The 23,023-nt window shown below is 36.5% G+C and overlaps 1 protein-coding gene across 1 annotated transcript in view; it reads left to right on the plus strand.

Moving 5' to 3' along the window:
* The window catches only part of ascc3 (activating signal cointegrator 1 complex subunit 3), a 399,975-nt gene that overhangs the window by 218,731 nt on the left and 158,221 nt on the right, over nt 1-23,023 (plus strand). Inside the window, exons 20-22 of the mRNA XM_063040308.1 lie at nt 5,721-5,897; nt 10,722-10,947; nt 20,358-20,512. Coding sequence (XP_062896378.1) covers nt 5,721-5,897; nt 10,722-10,947; nt 20,358-20,512 — 558 coding nt within the window. The remainder of the gene's footprint in view (nt 1-5,720; nt 5,898-10,721; nt 10,948-20,357; nt 20,513-23,023) is intronic.

A 23,023-nucleotide genomic window follows, 5' to 3' on the forward strand; every position in this document is an offset into this window, starting at 1 on the left:
TCTGATGTCTGACATTATATTTTGGGGTCCTCTGTAGACAGCATGGCCTATCCATTCAGAAACAAATCTACATGATATGTCTTTATAAGGTATTGGTCAGACCACACTTGGAGTATTGTGAGTAGTTTTGAGCCCCTTTTCTAAGAAAAAATATGCAGCCATTGGAGAGTGTCCAGAGGAAGTTCACAGGAATGATTCTGTGAATGAAATGGTTAACATGAGGAGCATCTGATGGCTCTGGCCTGTACTCGCTGGAGTTCAGAAGGATGAAGGGGGATTGCATTGAAACCTATCAAATATTGAAAGGCCTTGATAGTATAGATGTGGGGAGGATATTTCCTATAGTAGGTGAATCTAGGGCCAGAGGGCACAGCCTCAGAATAGAGGGACGTCCATTTAGAACAAAGATGAGGAGAGAATTCTTTAGCCAGAGGGTGATGAATCTATGGAATTCATTGCCACAAACAGCTGTGGAGTCATTTAGTATATTTAAAGCAGAGGTTGATAGGTTCTTGATTAGTCAGGGTGTCAAAGGTTACGGAGAGCAGGCAGTAGAATGGGGTTGAGAGGGATAATAAATCAACCATGATGATTGGTGGAGCAGACTCATTGGGCTGAATGGCCTAATTTTCTTCTGATGTTCTGTGTGAGGTCTCTTTTGTCATTAAAGTGGATTTGCACTAGATCTTATTAGTGGTTTTCTTCCGCGTACCCCCAATGTTGATTAATACTATCCTTCTCAACCCAGTTGAACCAATCAACTCTTTTAAATCCCCTTCCAGGTTTGCTGCCACATATTCGAACTCTTAATTCTACCTTTCTCAGTTTTTCCATTGTTGTCACTGCAGCATTTCTTTTTGCATTACTTCAGATTGCACCACAATCTTTGCAACCTTCCTGTGTTGTTATATTATATTTATTAATTATTAGTATGTATACTCTTTACTCTGAGCTTCATGTGTGCACCCCTTGTGTATATGACAGCAAACCAAACTAACTCAATAACAATTATGAGCCTCACCTTCATTGTCCTAAAATCCATTGTGACCCATTCCACCCTCTATCCTGCTGGTCCACAAGCACTGATCACAGCTTTTCTTTGACCTGATGCCCAACGTAACCCTGAGGATCCTAATCCATTTTCTCCCCCCACTAACTCCCAATTAATGGCAATACTTCAACAATAATTCTTTCTTTGCCAGCCCTCTTCTCCTCACAGATCACATTCCCATGAACTGGAGCTGAAACTTAATGTGAGCCAGAGCTGAAGCCTAATGTGAACCAGACCTACACATAGAAGAACAACCTTTCACCACATAAACTGAATATGTCCTGTTTTATAATATACAATGCAAACCATTGAATTTTGCAGTGGCAAACTCTGTAGTAAGTTCTAATTGGCTGACTGCATATTATCAATTTAATGTGCTTTTCCAAGTGTTGAAGAATTTCTATGGCAATGTTCTATGGAACATTACCTAAAACAGTGCCTTCAGCTGCACAAACTTTAATAGTTGCATTAATCACACAATCTTGTAATGCTGTGTTTGATTAACTAGTAGTAACGGGAAAACAAATTGTAGATTTTCTGTAGTACTTTGAAAAGAGTTAAGTGCCCAGATTTATTTCACTTGGCATTGCCTGCAAGGGAGTATTTTGTTTTAATCTAGGTTTTAATTTAGCAATGGCTTACTTGTACTTATTTACATTCAACACTGAGCAACTCTATAGCATAGATGAACTGCAGATATGTTGCAAATTTTATAATGATTTCTGGCTGTAATATCATGTATTTTGTGATAATTATTGTATCACCCAGCTGGGGCTGTTTAAAAAAATTATTCAGTAGAGCATATTATCATATTTCATATGTATTGTACACCGTAATCCTTTAGATATGGAACTTCTGTAGTTTACAATTATGGTAACATGTACATGTTGAATACTGAAGATGATTCTTATGTAGAACCTTTACAACTATAATACATCATGATCATTGAAAGACCTTGGGGGTAAAACAACCTAATCACTAACTTAGTATTTGGGAAATGCTAGAAGTCCATGTCCATTTAAAAATATGGCGAACCTGAGCAAAGTTTAAATTAAACCTCCTCCAATTATTACCATATTTATGGTTAAGATCTTTTTGTGAAATCCGAATGTGTAGGGTCAAAGAAAGTTATTTGTTAGTGTAAAGGTAGTGTGTTTACAAAGTCTGAAAATTGTTTACACAAAAGCGTTTGTTTTGTCAGTTACTTTACTGATTTCACCAGAAGAGACTAATAAATTATCATTGTGATATTGAGGTTGAGAGATTAGCTCACATTGACAGCGTGGCTGGTATTTCCTTGTGGTTTAAATAAAATATGTTTAATGAGCTTTGAATTTTCCTGAAATTTTACAGTCATACCAAGTTTATCTGAGAAAATAGATGCATTACTAATGAAGTAGCTGTTTCATAGTGGAGTAGTACTTCAAAATAGTTAAATTATATATGGATTATCCAAGAAAAAAAATCCAGTCCAGTATTACTATTCCACTTCCTGAAGCTATAAATTTCTAACCTCTGTAGTCTATTGAAACTGAAAGCATGCAAAATATAGTGAAAACCTTTTGTCTGTTTTCGATGTTGCTGGCTGATGCATTCAGTTATTTAGTTCATTCACATCACTTGAAAGCACTTTAGTTTTTTAATTGCATAATACTAGAACTCTCTATAATTATTTACTTCATTCTTTCCTGCACTGTCTGGCTAACAGTTAGTCCTTCAAAGTGATGTTGATTTTCTTGGTACAAGAGTTTCATAACCAAATCAAAGGCTGAGTCATGGAGAGAAAACATTGGGACTGCTTGTGCTGGCTTCACTGTTGTGCAAGATGATATCTATTTTTTAACCTGAATACTACTTTCCTGTACTAACTTCATTGATTTCCTTACCTGCTGAAGATTTGTGTTTAGTCATTTGTGACAGCCCAATAATGTACTAAGAATGCAGATTTCTTGGAAAATTTTGGAAGGTTACAGGGATGAAGAGGGGTGCTGTTGTAAAAATTGAACTATAATGATGATCAGTAGCAAATATGAGCAAATACTGTGATGGCAGATGTGCCACACTTTGTTTAGAACAGGCTAGGCACAGCAGTGTTATGGGAGAGTTACACCTCAGGAAGACTGAAGGATGCAAGGTAACAAAGACATGAGGAATTGATGAGTCTTTTGCCATAAGGTATCCTGAGGCTTTTGCCATTAGATATCCATAGCAGGTAAAAATTTTAAAGGAAATGCTATTTAGCAGTGGAAATGCTTAGTGGTCAGTAGATCACCTTAGGTAGCTAACTTGCTTTGTCCTGAGACAATAGCCAAGGAAGGGCAAGGAACAGCACATGGCAAAGAATAAGGCCATTGAGGACTGTGAGTCAAATGGTTTGTGATGAAGGCTGAAGACAACTGCTTAGGTTTCCTCTTTATTAACATTGTAAAACATAGTCATTTAGGATTGTGTATATAACAACTGTATCTGGCATCTAATGGCATGAATAAAGTTGCTGAGGGATGGCATGGAGATGAAAATGGAGAAGAGTACTAAGGGTGGGAAGAATTTAATTTTGGTCATCTGCCCATCAAAGAAGCTGAGGTTTTGTTTACGAGAATGTTCATATACAGTACAGAATATTGAACCATCAGAAAGGGAAGGTGGTGTCAGCTTAAAGGAATTTGCCTCGTATCAATACCTTTGGCATTTAAACAAAATCCATCTTCAATATTTTCCCCTATATTTGGCCATTTAAATTTTGGGAATGAATTTGAGTTTCTGATCAGATTTCGTACATTGTGATTGTATCTATAGCCAGTAAAAAAAAAAGCCAAAGTTGTACTGACCATGTATTTCCAATTAGTCGAAAATCATAACCCTGCAAACTTGTTTAGGTTGGTATTTAGACGGTACGGTAGTGTAGCGGTAAGGCACAATCACTTTACAGCACCAGTGATCCCTGATCAGGGTTCGATTCCTGCCACTCAATGTAAGGAGTTTGTATGTTCTCCCCATGACCACATGGGTTTCCTCCAGTTGCTCTGGTTTCTTCCCACATTTTAAAGTTAGATCAGGTTTAGTGAATTGTGGGCACATTATGCTGGCAGTGCACTTGCAGGCTGTCCCCAGCACAATCCTCAAACTGTTTTGGTCATTAACACAAATGACACATTTCACTGTATGTTTGAACGTTTCAATGTACATGCAACAAATAACATTAATCTCATCTTTTTCCAATGACCACTAACAGCACAAAACCTAGGATTTAATCATCTATAATAATTCATAGAAATGTTTAGATATTTTTCTGGGACTAAGTTATTTCCAGAGAGCCTGATAATTTTTACAGTAGCATGTTCATTGTTTAATTCCATTGTCATGCAGCTAAACACATTACAAGATTTTTTTCCTAATTTCCAACTATTAGTTCTGCATCAAAATCTCTGCATTTCTGATTGATGGAGCATCAGTATGGCGAGCCTTATATTCTTTTGTTTAGGAACATTGTAGCTTGATATTTCAATTGTTACAGATGCAAAAAGGTTTTATGGTAATGCAGTTTGTTACAGAGCTCAATTGTAATAGCTGAAAGTGAAAGATTATTCAATAAGTGGAATTTGTATGCAATGACTTTACAAATATTTTGTGATTCTGATTTTCTCTTGTGTGCTACAATGAGATTGTTTAATCTTTGATAACAATAAATTCTTATTATTGGTTGCTCTGGTGGCATCACTCAACTAACCGATCTATTTCCCTCCTAATTGCTTCCTTATTGCCATCTCAGATTCCCTCCACTAAAGGTGCAGAGTGCCCTCCATGTATACAATCTCCAAAATGCAGTCATTCTCCTGGATTACTCCAATAATGTCTCTTAACCCTTTTGCCCTTACTACCATGACAAACAAAGGCAGCAGGGTGCAGAGGAATGCTGTTACCTGAAGGTAACTTCCAATTCACCAATCTGATTTATTTGCCCTCCATTGTTGCCAGGTTGACATTCTGGAACTCTCACCCCAAAGGCATTGTGGGAATACTTTGATCAGTGGGTTTAAGAAGACAGCTCACCATCACCTCACTAGGAGGTGGGCAATAAATGTTGGCCTTTTGAGTGATACCCATATCTGGAAAAGATAAATAAATGAATATAAGCTGAAACATCATATGTCACTTAGCAGTTATTTAATAAGAGGTCCTGTTTATAATCACTTTTGGGCATGTAACTTAAAACAACTTGTGGCTGTGAGAAATCTTTTATTGGGAGGTCATACTATTAAATTAGCATCACGTTGTAGACTTCAAACATTGATGTTAGTGCTTTTAAGAACACTGAAGAGTAGAGTTTTTTGTTTACTTGCTAGTTTTAAAAGGGAGCCATTCTGTTTGTTGATCATTGTATTCCCTTTTGATATTCAGCAGTATAAGCTCTAAGATTCTTCTTAACCCAGGGTCTGGATTCGGTCATGGGTTTGACCGCATTATTGATTATCTGAATCTATTGTATAAACTATATCTTTTTAATGTTAGTACAAGAACATCTTTACAAAAATGCTGCAGAGACTTGTTTTGAGAATGTAATGGAGGCAGCATGTCTCATTTGATTTTAAGATTGAATCTTTGTTTTTAATGCTACTTGCTAAATCATATCCTAGTATTAAATGTACTGAATTTCTTTGTATTTTTGCAGGTAAGAGAGGAAGAGATGGAGGAGCTCGATCAGCTGCTATGCAATTACTGTGAGCTGCCTGTCGCAGGTGGAGTAGAGAATGCCTATGGAAAAGTGAACATTCTTCTTCAAACCTACATTAGCCACGGTGAACTGGACAGTTTTTCACTCATTTCTGACTCTGCATATGTTGCGCAGGTACGATCTAGGGTACAAATTAATTTCTCTCAGTAAGTATTGTAATGTTGTGTAATTACATCGTTTTTGAAGATTTCAGACCTTTGAGCTACATCTTCCAATTTTCAATTGAATAAGGAAGATATTTTGATTCTCACAGAGTAGTTGAGAAAAGTTAATTTCTTAAAATATGCCCAGTTGTTTGTAGCAAAATTCAGTACCTTGTTAAAGATATTAACAATGCAGTCTGTTCAGAGTTCTATGAGGCTTGTGAAAGAAAGAGGAAAAGAAAATGTGCAATGCTATCTAACCTTCACAAATTCTTTTGGAAAATACCATAATTTATTTTTCATCGGATATTCGTTTTCAACATTTTCTCATAGACTCTTGATTGATTGTCAATGAATGTTCATTAGCACTTTTTATAAATTCAGAATGAATAAATAAGTTGGCATGTCAGATTTTGTAAGCCTGTTGTAAATAAGTTATATATTACCAGAGATTAATCAGTTCTCTGAGACCTTTTATCCTAAATTGCATGCTGGTGGAGAATTGTGGTTACTTGAAAGCATTTGTTTCAAGCTAGAAAGTGTTGACCTAAATCTCTTCCAGCTCCACATCTACTTGTGGGAATAAATATAGTAAAACAGTACCCACATTTATTAGATACTATCTGCATTTCAATTAAATATATTTCACTTTTAAAAAATTAAGTTGTAATGGTGTTCAATTTGAGGTTTCTATTTTTTGAATAGTTGCCAAAATACACAGTTTTATTCAAAGATTTCAAAGTACATTTGTTATCAAAAAATATAATTATACAACCTTGAGATTTCCTTGCTTACAGTCAGCCACAAAGCAAGAAACATGAAAGAACCCAATTTCAAAAAATTAAAGGCCAACACCCAAAGAGCAGCGAAAAAGCAAAAAAACACAAAGCAATAGAAGCAAGCAACAGCATTCCGAACCAAATTGAGTCCGGAAAATGCAGAAGAAATTCATTTGTTGTGCTAGGGTTGAGGAGAGGCTGGAGACATTGGATGCTTCTCATTCGATAACTTAGGAAATATATTTAATGTATTAGTAAGAAAGAGGAAAACTTAGATGATAAAGTTGCATGTCATGATATGAAATATTCAATGAAAAACAGAATCCTGAATACTTTTTAAAATCAGGAAAGGGGATTAAATGGTACTTGAAAAAAGCCAGCATTATAGCTGCGAAATTTTGTAAGTCTATAAAGCTGATTTACAGTAGCAGGAAACATTTTTAAACAGATTTTAACATTATAGGTTAAAGTAGTTATTAATTAAGCTGAAATAATGTGAAAATTATGCCTGAACTAATTAGTATAAGTGGTAATTGAACCCAGCCCTGGACATCTGGATAGCTGGCCAGTAAAGAATAAATTTTGTATGGTCCACACAGACCATTTACACCAATATATCAAGTTCAGATCTGCAAACTTAGTATACCTACATTCCGAGCAAACTGTTACTATGGTAGTTAGTGGGCCACAAATGCTAACAACTGGCACAATCTAACTACATTGGATACTTAACATTGTTTTCTTTCTAAATTAAATATGGTGTAATTCTGTTTTCTTTTCAGTACTGGCATCCCATCAAAACATGTCTACTTTATTACTTCCTCTGGGTTTATGCTGTCATTTAGTTTCTTTCTTGGGAACACTTCACTTTGTTCACGTACAGAAAGGAAGTTGAGCTGTTATATATTTCATGTCTTAGAAGGACCATAATAAAAGTACAACCTGATCTGTACAGTGTAAGATCTCTGCCTTGAATATCCAAAGAAAGTAAAGTATATTAAACTCTGACTGGTAACTTTGATTTTTTTTCTTCTTCTGTTCATTAGTTAGCTCAACAAAGTCTATCAATAATTTAAAACATACGTTATGTAGTGCAACGTGCTTTTAAAAGAAGTTTTTTCCACAAGTTTTATGCTGAATCCTTAAACGGAAGATGAGCAGACCATGATAATGTAGCAATGAAGTAACAAATTACTGTTCCTTTCTTGGTCAAACACTGTATCAGTGCTCCTAATTATTAGAGCAAATAGTTTGAATGATAGGAAAATGGATAAAGGTGACCAGTGGAGGCCATCCCCAGGTAACAAACAAGTTTATTTTTACGGATATCCATCAATAAATGTTGTCTATGTTGTAAAGTACACAAAAAACACTCAATATAGCATAAAATCACCTTCTCAGTATTGTAATGAATGGCATCAACAGTGTACAAGACTCAAAAATGAACAAGTACTTAAAGTGGAGATAAGGAGGAAATTAGTACTACTGTTTATAGGAGCAAATATACTGCATGTACATAAATCGGATTTCTGAATCTAATAATATGGGAATTAATTAATAGTTCAGAGTTCACAAATTAGGCATTTGTAACTTGGCAACAAGCTGTAATAGATCCCTTGCTTTTTACTTTTGTAAAAAATCTGTACAAGATTGCAGTATAGAAGCATAAATGAGCCATTCTCCATATTCAGCATCTTTTCTTTAAAAGACTTTATTAAAAAAATTTGGTTTATTTTATTTAATTGTTACTAATATCTAGTAACTAGTTATTTTTCTTAAAGACAGTTGATCTAATATTTCATTTGTTCCTTCACCAAAACATACAGCAGCCACTGTTTAATTTAACCACAATTATAATTTACTGTAAATAATCAATAGGGCTGAGAAAAAGTCATTGTCCTAAAATGTTGACTCTGTTTTCCTCCTCTTAGATGTTGTCTCGCCAGCTGAGTATTTACAGAATTGTCTGTTTTTATATCAGTCTTACAGATAATATTGTTCATTGAAACTTGCACTGAGGTTGGTGACTGATTGATGGGGAATGCTGCATTCACAGATGTGCCACATTTAGTTGACCTGAAATGAAATTCCTATCTACCTTTATTCTTTAGACTTCTTCCTAAAACTGTAACTTTGAATGTGTTTTATATTAATTACCTTGTAGTTTTGTATCAAATTTGTCAATTTGCAAAACAATCTGGTATGTTTTACATTATGATGGTATGAGTACTTGTAGTTAATATTCAGTGAAAACTAAGGAGTCCTCCTAATCTTGTTCAACAAGTACACTTCAGTTGATCGTTTATATTTGTTATAACTTCCCTCCAAATAGCGAGTTCACATAAAAAATCTTAATTTGTTGTGACATACTTTTAACGATATTAAGATCTACCAAGATGATATATAGATGTAAGAATTACAGAATACATAAAAGATAGCCTTTTCTTTCCAACAGCCAGGACTACCAAAAGTAGAACTCCTTAGGATTAGATGAATTTACCACATCTTAATTTGTAGCTTTGATGAGTTGCAACATTTCAAGGCCATATCCAAATGTATTTAAAATCTGATAAGGATTTCTCTCTGCAGGATTACTTTCAGATTTTGCATTCTGGATTCCTCACTTTAGGGGTCAAAACATTTCTGATCAACTCCTCTCTAATTCTTCCAGCAATTAACTTGCATATGTGACTCTAGTCTGTTTTGCTATGGATTAAATGGTGGTGGAAGCTTGAGGGGCCAAGTGATTTACTCCTGCTTCTAATTCTAATTCATATGTATCCTGATTAGGCCTCTTTTAAATTTTATGCATCTCATCTAAAGCCCAATTAGTTGATCTGCTCATAACTATAATTTTCCAGTCCTTGCTAATTTTCTCTTCACAAGCTTTAATGCTTTTGTGTCCTTCCTTATCATATTACCAGAATTTAAAGTTCAAAGTAAATTGATTATCAAAGTATGTGTAAGTCACCATATACCATCCAGAGATTAATTTTCTTGCAGACGTTCACAGTAGAGTTAATTCTGATATATGCTGATAGCCTTCATATATCTTGTTACATATCACCTGACATTCCTTATTTTTATCTCATCTTTTTTCTCTATTTTTCTCTTTAAAAATTCCAACTCTTATTTTTGCCATTTCTAGAAGAGTGGGTAAGAAAATACTTGACCTAGAACAATAGTTATATATTTTGAAACTTCAAAGGTTCAAAGATTCTTTTTAATATCAGAGAATATATGCAGTATACACTCTGAAATTCTTACTCTTCACAGACATCCCCAAAGCAAGAAACCCCATAGAATGAGTAATAGAAACATCAAAGCCTGCTCCCCCAAGCAGCAACAGAAGCATCAACCCTCCCCCCACCATACAAGCAACAATAAAAGCCCACAAAGGGATCTTTATCCAGAATCCATCAAAACTACAATCCATAACCCAGCATTTCAGTATCTCAGACAGGCTCTCTCTCTCTCTCCAGTGAGGGAGAGGAAGTTCGCTCCTGCAACAAGAGAGGAGACCAGCAACTCAACGTTCCAATGTTACAATCTTACATCGCTTGTAGTAATTTAACCCTTCGCAAGAGGCTATTTCAAGAATGTATTAAAAGTGGTACATGAAATTTAAACTTGGGAATTTTCCACCAGTTGAGCAATTAAATGGATCATTTTCACGAGTGGAAAAGTGCAATAATAAGATTTGTGGATTTCTTGATTTCGGGAAGCATACTGCAAGACTTAATTAAATGTTGTAAATGCTGATAGAGGATATTAGGAGAGAATTTTCATTATAAATTTTTATCTATATTGAATTAAGTTGACACAATCTTAACAGCATTGCAAATGTAATTTACAACTAAAAAAATTGTGTAGGTTTATAGTAAGAGAAATTTACATGATATTTTAGTAAGTACTAATGTCAGTGCAGATAATATGTAGTTTTTACATGTAAATGTATATCTTGTTATATATATTTCCAGCCATTTACTTGGTATGTTTTCTTACTGTGCTTGTAGAATGCAGCTCGAATTGTCCGGGCACTATTCGAAGTTTCTCTAAGGAGGAGGTGGCCTGCAATGACATACAAGCTGTTAAATTTGTGCAAGATAATTGACAGGAGATTATGGGGATGGTGCAATCCGCTACGCCAGTTCTCAGTTTTGCCGGGTCATGTGCTCTCAAAGCTGGAGGAAAAGAAGCTCACCATAGATAAGATGAAGGACATGCGCAAAGATGAAATAGGTAAACTTAAATGATCCTTTCATATTGGAAAATATTGGAAATAGCAATATTGAGACCCATGGACTCAAAGGTGTCAATGCAGTGTGAGAGAAAAGAAATGACTCAAGGAAGACAACTAGTCAGGGTAAATGGTTAGTTTTTATTCTGGAGAATGATGGGCAGTGAATTTCGCTTCCAGTCAGGGCTGCGGTCACTGCTTTATTTGATTTTTATAATAAATTGAATATGGCTGTGCAGAATAAAATTTCAATATTTACACATGACATCAAGCTCAGGTGTACTGAAGATGGCGGTAAGGTCAGTAATAGACTGAAAAAGGATTTGGGTTGAATGGCAGAGTGGGAAGAAAGTTTGCCACTGGGAATTAAAACAAGGATTTATTATGTTTTGTGAGAAGAAACCTGGGTTTATCTATACGTAACCTTCAAAGTTAAGGAATGAGAAAAAATATAGGATCTTCGGCTTCTTAAGTAGAGGCATTAGAAAACAAAAGATGAGAGATTACACCGAGTCTTCAAAGTTCAAAGTAAACTTATTACCAAAGTCCATACAGTCAGTGACCACTTTATTAGGTACATCTGTACGTCTGATCTTTAATGCAAATGTCTAATCAATTAAACATGTGGCAGCAACTCAATGCATAAAAACATGCAGACATGGTCAAGAGGTTCAGTTGTTCAGACCAAACATCAGAAAGGGGAAGAAGTGTGATCTTAGTGATTCTAACCATGGAATGCTTGTGGGTGCCAGATGTGGTGATTTGAGTTCTCCAAAAATTAGACCATAAGTCCATAAGACATAGGAGCAGAATTAGCCTATTTGGGCCATCAAGCCTGCTCTGCTATTCAGTCATAGCTTATATCATTTTTCCCCTCCTCAACCACATTCCCCAGACTTCTCCCCATAACATTTGGTGCTGTGTCCAATCAAGAACCTGTCAATCTCTGCTTTAAATTGCTGAGCTCCTGGGATTTTCACGCACAATAGTCTCAGAGAATGGTGCAAAAAAATCAAAAAAAATAACATCAAGTGAGCTGCAGAGAGGTCAGAGGAGAATGGCTAGACTCATTGAAGCTGATGGGAACACAACTGTAACCAAATAACCACTTGTAACTACAATGATATGCAGAAAAGCATCTCTGAATGCACGTCATGCCACATCAGACCTTGAAGTAGATAGGCTGCAGAAGCTGAAGACCATGAACGTTAATTCACTGGCAACCTTATTAGTTACAGGAGATACCTAGTAAAGTGCCCTAGTAAAGTGATTGTATATGTCATCAAACACTACCCTGAGATTCATTTTCTGAAGTCATTCACAGTAGAGCAAAGAAGTACAATAGAATCAATGAAAAATGACACACAAACACTGGCTGACAAATTGTGCAAATAGAAAAAGAAGTAAGAAATATTAATAATAAATATATATAAAGCTGAAAACATGAGTTGCAGAGCCCTTGAAAGTGACTTCAGACATTGTGTTCAATGATCAGTTCAATGTTGTAGTGAATGAAGATCTCCACGCTGATTCAGGAGCCTGATGGTTGAAGATAATAACTGTTCCTGAACTTAGTGTTATGGGACCTAAGGCATCTGTACCACCTTCCTACTCGTAGCAACAAGAAGCGAGTATGGCCAGGATACTACGGGTTTTTGATGATGGGTGCTGCTTTCTTGCGTTAGCACTCTTTGTAGATATGTCTAGTGGTGGGGAGGGCTTGTCCTGTGATGAACTGGGCTGTATCCACTACTTTTTGTAGGTTTTTCTATTCTTTGGTATTGTGTTTACATACCAGACTGAGATGCAACCACTCAGTATACTCTCCATTGTGCATCTATAGAAGTGTGTTTGAGTTTTAGATAACATGCCGAATCTGTGCAACCTTCTAAGAAATTAGATGTGCTGCCATGCTTTTTTTACATGGCATTTATTTGCTGGTCTCTCTGATATGTTAACTCCCAGGAATTTAAAGTTACTCATCTTCATCACCTCTGATTCCCTTACGCACACTGGCTTTCTTCCTCCTGTAGTGAATAACCAGTTCTTTGTTTTTTGCAAATGTTGAGTGAGAGGTTGTTGTGGCACCAATCAACCACATTTTTAGTCTCCCTCCTCTATACCAATTTGGTTCGGCCAACAACAGTGGTGTCATCAGCAAACAACTGGATCTGAAATCTGATGGCTAACTATAGTCAGCAATCTCTAGGAACAATGTAAAGGTCCTAGAGATGACGTAGAAAAGTGAGAAATTTCAGCTACAAGATTAGACTGGAGATTATATCCTTACAAATAGGGAGAAGTTATTCCTGATAACAGATAGTTCAAATGCCAGAGCATGCAACTTTAACATGAAGGACAAAAGGTACAGGAAAGATGTAGGGAACAATCTTTTTACACAGTATGATTTCCAACAGTGCCTTGAAGTAAGTTAGGAACACAGCTAGTCATGGCTTTACAAGGAGAATGGAATACATACAGAACAAAGTATAGGACAACATAGTAAGATTGGTGAAATAAGCCTAATTAGACTGCTCTACAGGGAACAAACATGAATTCATTACAGAAATGCCTCCTTCTGTGCTATAACAATTAGAATTGAGCAGCATGGAAATACCTTTGTATGGGCCCATATCTTTTCAGTTGTCCATCTAAATGCTCCTTAAATGTTGTGAAAGTACCTAAAGCAATTACCACCTTATTTGTGAGTCCTGACGAAGGGTCTCGGTCCGAAACGTCAACTGTACCTCTTCCTAGAGATGCTGCCTGGTCTGCTGCGTTCACCAGCAACTTTGATGTCTGTTGCTTGAATTTCCAGCATCTGCAGAATTCCTTCGTGTTTACCACCTTATTTAGTGCATTCCAGAGCAACTAAATGATCCCCGAACTGCACATAATAGGTTCATTTTTTACATCACAAAATGAAGTTTTATCTCCAAAATCTGACATTATAATCTACACAGTATTTATTTATAACAGAAAACTTTACTAATATCAATCCCTTATTTTGTCTCACAATATATCTGGATTATATCCCTTTATTACACTACTCTTCTATTGTTCAGCAATTTAAATATTCAAATTACCATTGTGTCTTTCATATTATGTGCTTCTTGCTGCATAGATATCTTACGAGATGCTCTAGCAACTGTTTTGTCATTCCAACACAAAATAGCTAATGCATTATATTGGTCAACCTTCCTCGGCATTTTATCAAAATGCTCAGTAACAGACTGTTTCCCTTTAACAAATCATGGCTTGCAGTCCATCATTAACCCGTACCCTCTTAAGGTGAAAATTAATTTATATTTCTCACACCAACATTAGAATAATTATTTTGTAGTTGCTAGAAATCCTGTAATATTTACAATTTGATGATTCTATGGCACCACTTTTATTTTGAGAGATTATCTTGTTAGCTTCAGTGATGTTATAAGGTTTCATTATTGTAAGTAGCTCAGTAAAGTATATTGGTATAATAGAGAAAGATCCTGCATTACAGCAGTTGGTGGCAAGTAAGATGGGAATTCTAAAATATTAAATTAATTTTTGGATTGGACCAAAATTAGCTATTTTGAAAGTCGATTTTTTCATAACAACCGAAGGACACAGTTAAACACATTGCACAGAGATAACAAAATTAATGTTTTGATACTGAGGATAAATAATGCTTGCAAAATATCTAACTTTGTATGCATTGTTATCCAAATTTAACCAATTTTCCTCGGGATCAATAAAGTATGACTATGACTATGACAAATAATGAGGATTTTGTAAGATGTAGTTTCTCAAACTTTGTCTGATTGGACCTGAATTTCCAGTCAGTCTTGAACTGCTTGCTTGTTCCATTAATCCAGCACAAAAGATTGCACTTAAATTGTATGGTTTTCACAAGATGCAACCACTGTAAAGTGGCTGTTCTGGTCTCAGTGGGGAGGCTGAAAGCCTTTGACTCAAATTTTGAGGGAAGTGAGAAAAGCCAGAATGAGCTTTGACCTTAAATGTAAAAGGAAAAAATTCTATAGTCCACTTCCATTTACACATTGGACTTCAACTACTGCACAGAGTCTTGTCATCTTCAGAAGTTTTCGGATGACTCTGCCATAGTTGGATGCATCAGCAAGGGAGATGAGGCTGAGTACAGGGCTATGGTAGGAAACTTTGTCACATGGTGTGAGCAGAATTATCTGCAGCTTAATGTGAAAAAGACTAAGGAGCTGATGGTAGACCTGAGGAGAGCTAAGGTACCCGTGACCCCTGTTTCCATCCAGGGGGTCAGTGTGGACATGGTGGATGATTACAAATACCTGGGGATACGAATTGACAATAAACTGGACTGGTCAAAGAACACTGAGGCTGTCTACAAGAAGGGACAGAGCCATCTCTATTTCCTGTGGAGACTGAGGTCCTTTAACATCTACCAGATGATGCTGAGGACGTTCTACGAGTCTGTGGTGGCCAGTGCTATCATGTTTGCTGTTGTGTGCTGGGGCAGCAGGCTGAGGGTAGCAGACACCAACAGAATCAACAAACTCATCCATAAGGCCAGTGATGTTGTGGGGATGGAACTGGACTCTCTCACGGTGGTGTCTGAAAAGAGGATGCTGTCTAGGTTGCAAGCCATCATGGTCAGTGTCTCCCATCCACTACATAATGTACTGGGTGGGCACAGGAGTACATTCAGCCAGAGACTCATTCCACCAAGATGCAACACAGAGCGTCACAGGAAGTCATTCCTGCCTGTGGCCATCAAACTTTACAACTCCTCCCTTGGAGGGTCAGACACCCTGAGCAGATAGGCTGGTCCTGGACTTAGTTCATAATTTACATATTTCTATTTAACTATTTATGGTTCTATTACTATTTATTATTTAGGGTGCAACTGTAATGAAAACCAATTTCCCCGGGATCAGTAAAGTATGGCTATGACTATGACTATGACTTTAAATGGCTCTCGAAACATTATAATGGTCTCTGAAATTCAGCTTCTCAAATTCCTTAAGATTTACTTTGAAGTAAACTTATATAGTATCTTCATTGTTAAAATGTTGCTTGGTTTTTCAAATTCTAGGCTGTTTATGAATAGACTCAGATTTACCTGGATTATATGGTAAAGCTGAAAGTAACAGACTTCACAGGGTGAGCTTATTTGCACTGTAAAAAGTGAACAACTATCATTTTAAACCTCCTTTTGATTCTTCAGGAATTTTATATTTCTACCATTTTATTTGTAAGTCTAATAATACTTATGATTTTCAACAGTTGTTTAAATATGTAACAATTTATCCAAAAATATTACAACATCTTCTATGTTAATTTGCTTATGTTATATTTACTGCAAGAAGTAGATTTTCACTTTTCTGCCCAGGGAATTGGGGGCTTGTTGGATTGTCATTTTCTTGATTCCATTGCTTGCAAAAGTTAAGACTGTATTCTTTGTTGAATGTATTCATTCCTGGGTATGACTCTAAACTGCAACCGGTGATGAGGCTCTGATTAGGGACTTTAAGCACTTTGGGGAAAGTGGAGTTACCCCTTAGTCATTCATTGCTCCCAGGGCCGCTCTGACCTGGAACGGTAGCACTTGCAAGTGTTTCTGCTCAGGATACGAGCAAAGGCCAACGGCAGATCCGGCAAGTTCAGTAACTGAACTTATGACGGAGAAGGCGGATGAGCTACGACCTCAAATGTCAACAGCTATAGTACAGGCAGATGAATATTTGGGAAGAAAAATAGCGATTTCTTTTATTGCCACTTGGAATGTAAGAACCCTATATCAAGCAGGTAGATTGGACAATGTGATAAATGAAATGGAAAGACTAACGGTTAACATCATGGGAATTGGCGAAGTTCGTTGGATAGGTGCTGGAACATGTCAGATTAGAAATGAAACACTAGTTTATTCTTGTGGAACATCCCATACTAATGGAGTAGGAATTCTTATGGATGAAAACATGGCAAAAAGTGTTTTAGGACATTGGGCAATATCAGAAAGAGTGCTCCTTGATAGATTCAGAGGACAACCATTTGATTTAGCAATTATACAGGTATATGCACCAACAACAGATGGAACAAATGAAGATATAGATAAATTCTATGAGGAGCTTGAACAAGCAAAGAATGGATGCAAATCTCAAGATATTGTTATTGTCATGGGAGATCTAAATGCTAAAGCAGGGCAAGGTGCTGATGGAAATACCATAGGAAAATTTGGACTTGGGGAAAGAAATGAAAGAGGTGAGAAATGGGTAGAATGGTGCAAGATGAATAATCAGGTCATTATGAATACCTACTTTAAAAACCACTCAAGACGCTTGTGGACCTGGAAAAGTCCAGGTGATAACACTAGAAATCAAATTGACTTTATTACTATAAACCAAAGATTTAGAAACTCAGTGACACAATGCAAAACATATCCAGGTGCAGACTGTAATAGTGACCATAACCCAGTAGTCTGTCATGTAAAAGTAAAACTTCAAAAACTGAAGAAGCAAAAACCTGAACAATCCCTTGACTACTTGCAATTAATTAAAGAAGAAAACTTGAGACAAAAATTTACAATTGAAGTAAGGAATAGATTTCAAAGTCTAGAAATAGAATCTGTTGAAGATGATAGCAATCATGTAGGAATGAAATTTAACTCTCTAAAGTATGCCTTGGTAGAATCAGTGATTCCCAAAAAAGAAAAAAAGCACAGAGAATAAATGAATGACAGATGAAATCAAAAATCTAATGGAAGAAAGGAGATGGAAGAAAGCAAATCCTATAGAATATAAATCCTTAGATAAAAAAGTTAAAAGCTTATGTCAAAAAGTCAAAGAAGAATGGTTAAACCAGGAATGTGAGCAAATAGAAAGAATCCCTATTACTGATCCAAAAAGGTTACATCAACAAATCAAGAATATCACTGGTTAAAAAGCTCCTCTGTTCTTCAGGTGGTTGCTTGAAAGCAAAGGATGGTACCATTATCATGGTAAAAGATGAGATTATGAACAGATGGACTGAGTATGTTCAGGAATTGTTTGAAGACGATCGAGATGAAAAACCAGAAATTAAGAAAAACTTTGAAGGTCCAAGTATTTTAAAATCTGAAGTTCGTAATGCAATAAATAAGATGAAGAAAGGAAAGGCAGCAGGTCCTGATGAATTAGTAATAGAACAAATTATTGCCCTTGAAGATTATGGAATTGAAAAACTTACTGATTTAATCAATGACATTTATGAGACTGGAATAATACCAGAAGGGATGAAAAAAATCAGTATTTATCACTTTTCCTAAGAAACCTGGAGCAATAGAAAGTGAATTACATAGGACCATAAGTTTAATGAGTCATATCACCAAGATACTTCTAAGAATTTTGATGACAGAGCTAAAAGTAAGATACAAGCTGAAATAGGTAAAAAAAAAACAATGTGGTTTTGTGAAAGACAAAGGTACAAGAAACGCAATATTGATGTTAAGGATACCATCAGAACGAGCTATTCAAGTGCAAGAAGATTTGTTTGTTTGTTTTATCGACTACACAAAAGCATTTGATAAAGTGAAGGACAGTAAGTTATTTGAAATATTACAGAAAACTCTAGGTCTAGATTCGAAAGACCTCCGCCTAATCAGAAATCTGTACTGGAAACAAACTGCCACTGTAAGAATAGATGGAGAAGTGAGTCAGTTTATGAAAATCAAGAGAGGCATTAGACAAGGGTGTGTTTTCTCTCCTGATTTATTTAATGTGTACGGTGAAATAATATTACAAAAAATAAGAGACATCTTGGGAATCAAAGTTGGCAGTGAAAACATCAATAATTTCAGATATGCAGATGACACTGTGTTAATTGCAAGTACGGAGGAAGAACTACAAAACTTAATTGATATAATTGTTGAAGAAAGTGCAAAAATGGGTCTATCTATCAATTGCAAAAAGACAATGTATGGTGATATTCAAAAAGAAGGAGAATCCTATCTGCAGGCTGAGAATGAACGGGGAAGATATAAAACAAGTACAGAACTTCTGCTACTTAGGAAGCTGGGTGACATCAGTTGGCAGGTGCAACTTGGACATCAAAAGAAGAATAGGGATGGCAAAAGACACCTTTACGAGAATGAAGAGTATACTGACCAATACTAAACTAAGCTTGACAACCCGCCTCAGGGTACTGAAATGTTACGTTTATCCAGTTCTGTTATATGGCTCAGAATGTTGGACAATATCTAGTAACATGAGGAAACAAATTGTAGCAGCAGAGATGTGGTTTCTGAGGAGGATGCAAAGAATATCATAAATGAAATGAATATCTAACAAGGATGGCATGAACAGAGCAAACACAAAAAGAGAAATAATGTCTGAGATCATGAAAAGGCAACGTAACTTCATTGGACATGTGATTAGGAAAGAGGAGTTAGAATGCACGGTAATTATGGGAAAGATTGAAGGGAAGAAAGCAAGAGGAAGACAAATACAAATGATGATGGGGACAGCAGCCAGAGAACTGGAAATGAATACTAATGAATTGATCCACTTGACCTGAAACAGGAGTGTGTGGGCCATGGCAGTCAAAGCTCAAACTGGGCACGGCACCTGATGATGATGATGATGATTCATTTAACCCACTCCTTCCTGTTTGGCCAATTGAGTATTATAATTTGACCCAATGAACGTATGATATGTTCAAACCAATCTTAACATATAAAGATCTTTTACAGCCAGTTAAAAATAGATTTTTGACAGATGCTCCTAATCCAAAACGTGGTGGGAGCCTTAGAAGGAAAAAGAAATTTAGGATCCATCTGGAAACATTACAAGTAATAAGAAGACTAGGGTAGTAATACACTGAAATGGTCTTGGTTTGTACAGAAAGCTCATGTAGGACTGAAACTGACAGAGCCTGCATCTGCTGGCAGCCTGGAGGTTACATGTGCATTTCCTAGTACCTTTTGTGAAATGCATAAGCCAATGAACAGTGAAATTTTAGTAGATACCAGATGCTTTTAACCTAATGCCTTGATTTATTTTTGTAGTGTCATGAGTCTATTTGCCTGAGATTTTACAAGCAGTAGTTTGTTTATTTTTTAATGGAAGTACTGTTGAGGCTAGATTTATTTGTCTTTAACCTTCCAGCTAAACAAATATGGTTAAAAAAAAACTTACTTGAAAATTTCAGATTCAAACTTTCTTGGAGCAAAACAAAATCTTTTACTGTAAAACGAAGTCCTACATTTTTTGTTTTTAAATATGCCAGGAATGAGATTGCATTCTAAAGAGCAGTGTAAGAAGTAATTGAAGAAGCTGGGTCATAGGAAAGCAAATTACACGGAAACATTAAGGATAGCCATTAGATTAGATTGTTTGCTATCAAAAACCTCTCTGCTGTTTTTAAAAGCATTTATTTAATCAAATTTTCTTTTATTGTGTAGGTCACATGCTGCATCATGTTAACATTGGATTAAAGGTGAAGCAATGTGTTCATGAAATTCCTTCCATATCAATGGAAACAACCATCCAGCCCATCACTCGAACTGTTCTTCGAGTTCGCCTAACAATCAATCCTGACTTCAAATGGCATGACCAGGTAAAACTAAACCAGGTCCAGAACAATGGGACAACATGCAAAGATTAGCTGCAGAAAGAATAGCTGATTTTCTTTCAGGTTTTCAACAGAATTTTTTTTAACATTTGCAACTCCAAAAAAAGCTCAAGATTGGAAAAAAAGGGTAGCAAAAAGTTGATGTAATTTTTTAAAGTTTGTTTTGCAAAATTTATCCTCAGATCGGTTATGTAAAATAGAAGTCTCTGTTTTGAAGTAATTTTATCCATCTCTTCTCCGGTATTGAGAAACTGATTAGATATCGGCTTCCCTAGGAGTAGACAAAGTGAACTTTACAAGGCTTTTAAATCTGGTAATGGTGAAGGAAAGAGGTGAAAGTGGCAACATAGGGTGACAATATTTGAGGTAAATACTGGTAAATTTAGATTAAAGTTGTTTCAAGCTCAGATCAGGGTCAATCTAGTCATCAAAATTGCAAAACTGGATTTGCAAGCAGATGTTTAAAAAAAGAAGCTGTTGAAAGCCAATTTAGGGAAATGTGCAATATTATTATATACGAATATTGAATAACAAAAATAAATAAAACACAAGAAATTCTGCAGATACTAGAAGTCAAAAGCAACACACACAAAATGCTGGAGGAACAAAGCAGGTCTGGCAGCAACCATGCAATTTAATAAACAGTTGACATTTCAGGCCAAGACCCTTCTTCAGGACTGGAAAGGAAGGGGAACGACAGCAGAATGAAAAGGAGGGTGGGAGGAAGATAGCTAGGAGATGATAGGTAAAGTCAAGAGGAATGAAAAGGTTAAAGGGCTGGAGAAGAAGGAATCTGATAGAAAAGCAGAAAGAGAAGAAGGTAGGGCACCCGTGGGAGGTGACAGGCAGGTAAGAAGAGGTACGAGCCCAGAATCAGGAATGAAAAGGAGGGAAGTGGGAGGGAAAGAATGTTTTTACCAGAAAGAAAAATCAGTGTTCATTCCATCAGGTTGGATTCAACCCAGACAAAATATGTTGCTCTTCCACCCTGCCTTATAGTTGCACAAAAGGAGGCCATGAACTGATATATTGAAACAGAAATGAGGAGAGGAATTAAAATTCTTGGCCACTGGGAAATTCTGCTGTTGTTGGCTGGAGTGGAAGTGTTCGACAAAGCGGACCTCCAGTGCAGATGAGGTCACATCAGGAGCACCAGACACAATAGACAGTCCCACAGATCTGCAGGCTAAGTGTTCCCTCACCTAGAGGGACTGTTTGGGGCTGAAATGAAGAAGAGTCATGAAGTGAATGGGCAGGTGTTGCACTTTAGCTACTTGCCAGGATAAGTCCCAGGAGCGAGATAGGTGTGGGGGGGGGGTGAATGGACAAGGAAATAACGGAGAGAATAATCCTGCAGAGAGTGGGAGGGAAGGTAAAGATGTGTTTGATGGTAGGATCCTTTTGGAGATGGCAGAAGCTGCAGAGATTGATGTGTTAGATGAGAAGACTTCAAGGGGTGGTAGGTAAAGACAAGAGGAACTCTCTTCCTGTTAAGACAGTAGGAAGAAGGGGTGAGCACTGATTTCGGAAAATCAATGAGATGCAGATAAGAGCAGCATCAATGGTGGAAGAAGGGAAACACCATTGTTTGAGGAAGGAGGGCATCTCTGTCCTGGAAAAGAAGGCCGCATCCTGGGAACAGATGTGACAGAGGCGAAGGAACTCCGAAAAAAGAGTAGCATTTTTATAGGAGACAGGGTGAGATGAGTTATAGAAAAGCTAGTTGTGGGAACCGGTAGGTTTCTAAAACATGTTGGTGGATAGCTTATCTCCAGAAATGGAGACAGATTGAGAAAGGGGAGGGATTTGGCAGAAATGGACCAAGTGAATTTAAGGGCCGGTAGGTGTTGGAGACAAAGTTGATGAAATTGACAAGCTCAGCATGGGTGCACATAAAAATAAAACCAAATTATCATAATTGAAGCAGGACAAACTTCTAGATGTAGTATCATAACTGAGTATCATCTTTGTGAACTAAAGTTAACAAAGGACAATTGCATAAATACTACCACAATCTTGTTCATGTTGTTCATCTCAAGATTTAATTTCAGGCCAAACAAAGATGATTTTGGCTAGTGAAAAATTTAGGGAAGTAGGCTGCTCCTTGCTAAATGAGTGATACAATGAAAAGTGAAATGCAAGGCAAGAATTATACAGTTAGAATAAATCACAAAATGGATAAAGTGTCTGGGCCACTTACAAAGTAGCTACAACAATTCTTTACTCTATCACACAATCACTCAAACACTCAATCATTCCTGAGATATTAAACAAATTGAATAGACTTTGTGTTTCCGGCTGCAAAATCTTCCTCGCTTTCAGTACATAGATGGGAAAATTCCCTGTTACGTTTCAATCATTGGCTCTGTGAGTTGTGTGCCATTACCTCACCTCCCACCAACGTTACTCCAGCTGCTCATACCATTCACAGCTTCCTGCTTGATGTATCTTCTAAATTTTGAGCACCAATGCTCTTTAACTATAATGAGTTCAGAA

Source organism: Mobula hypostoma, chromosome 2 (genome assembly GCF_963921235.1).
Source record: "Mobula hypostoma chromosome 2, sMobHyp1.1, whole genome shotgun sequence".
NCBI lineage: Eukaryota > Metazoa > Chordata > Chondrichthyes > Myliobatiformes > Myliobatidae > Mobula > Mobula hypostoma.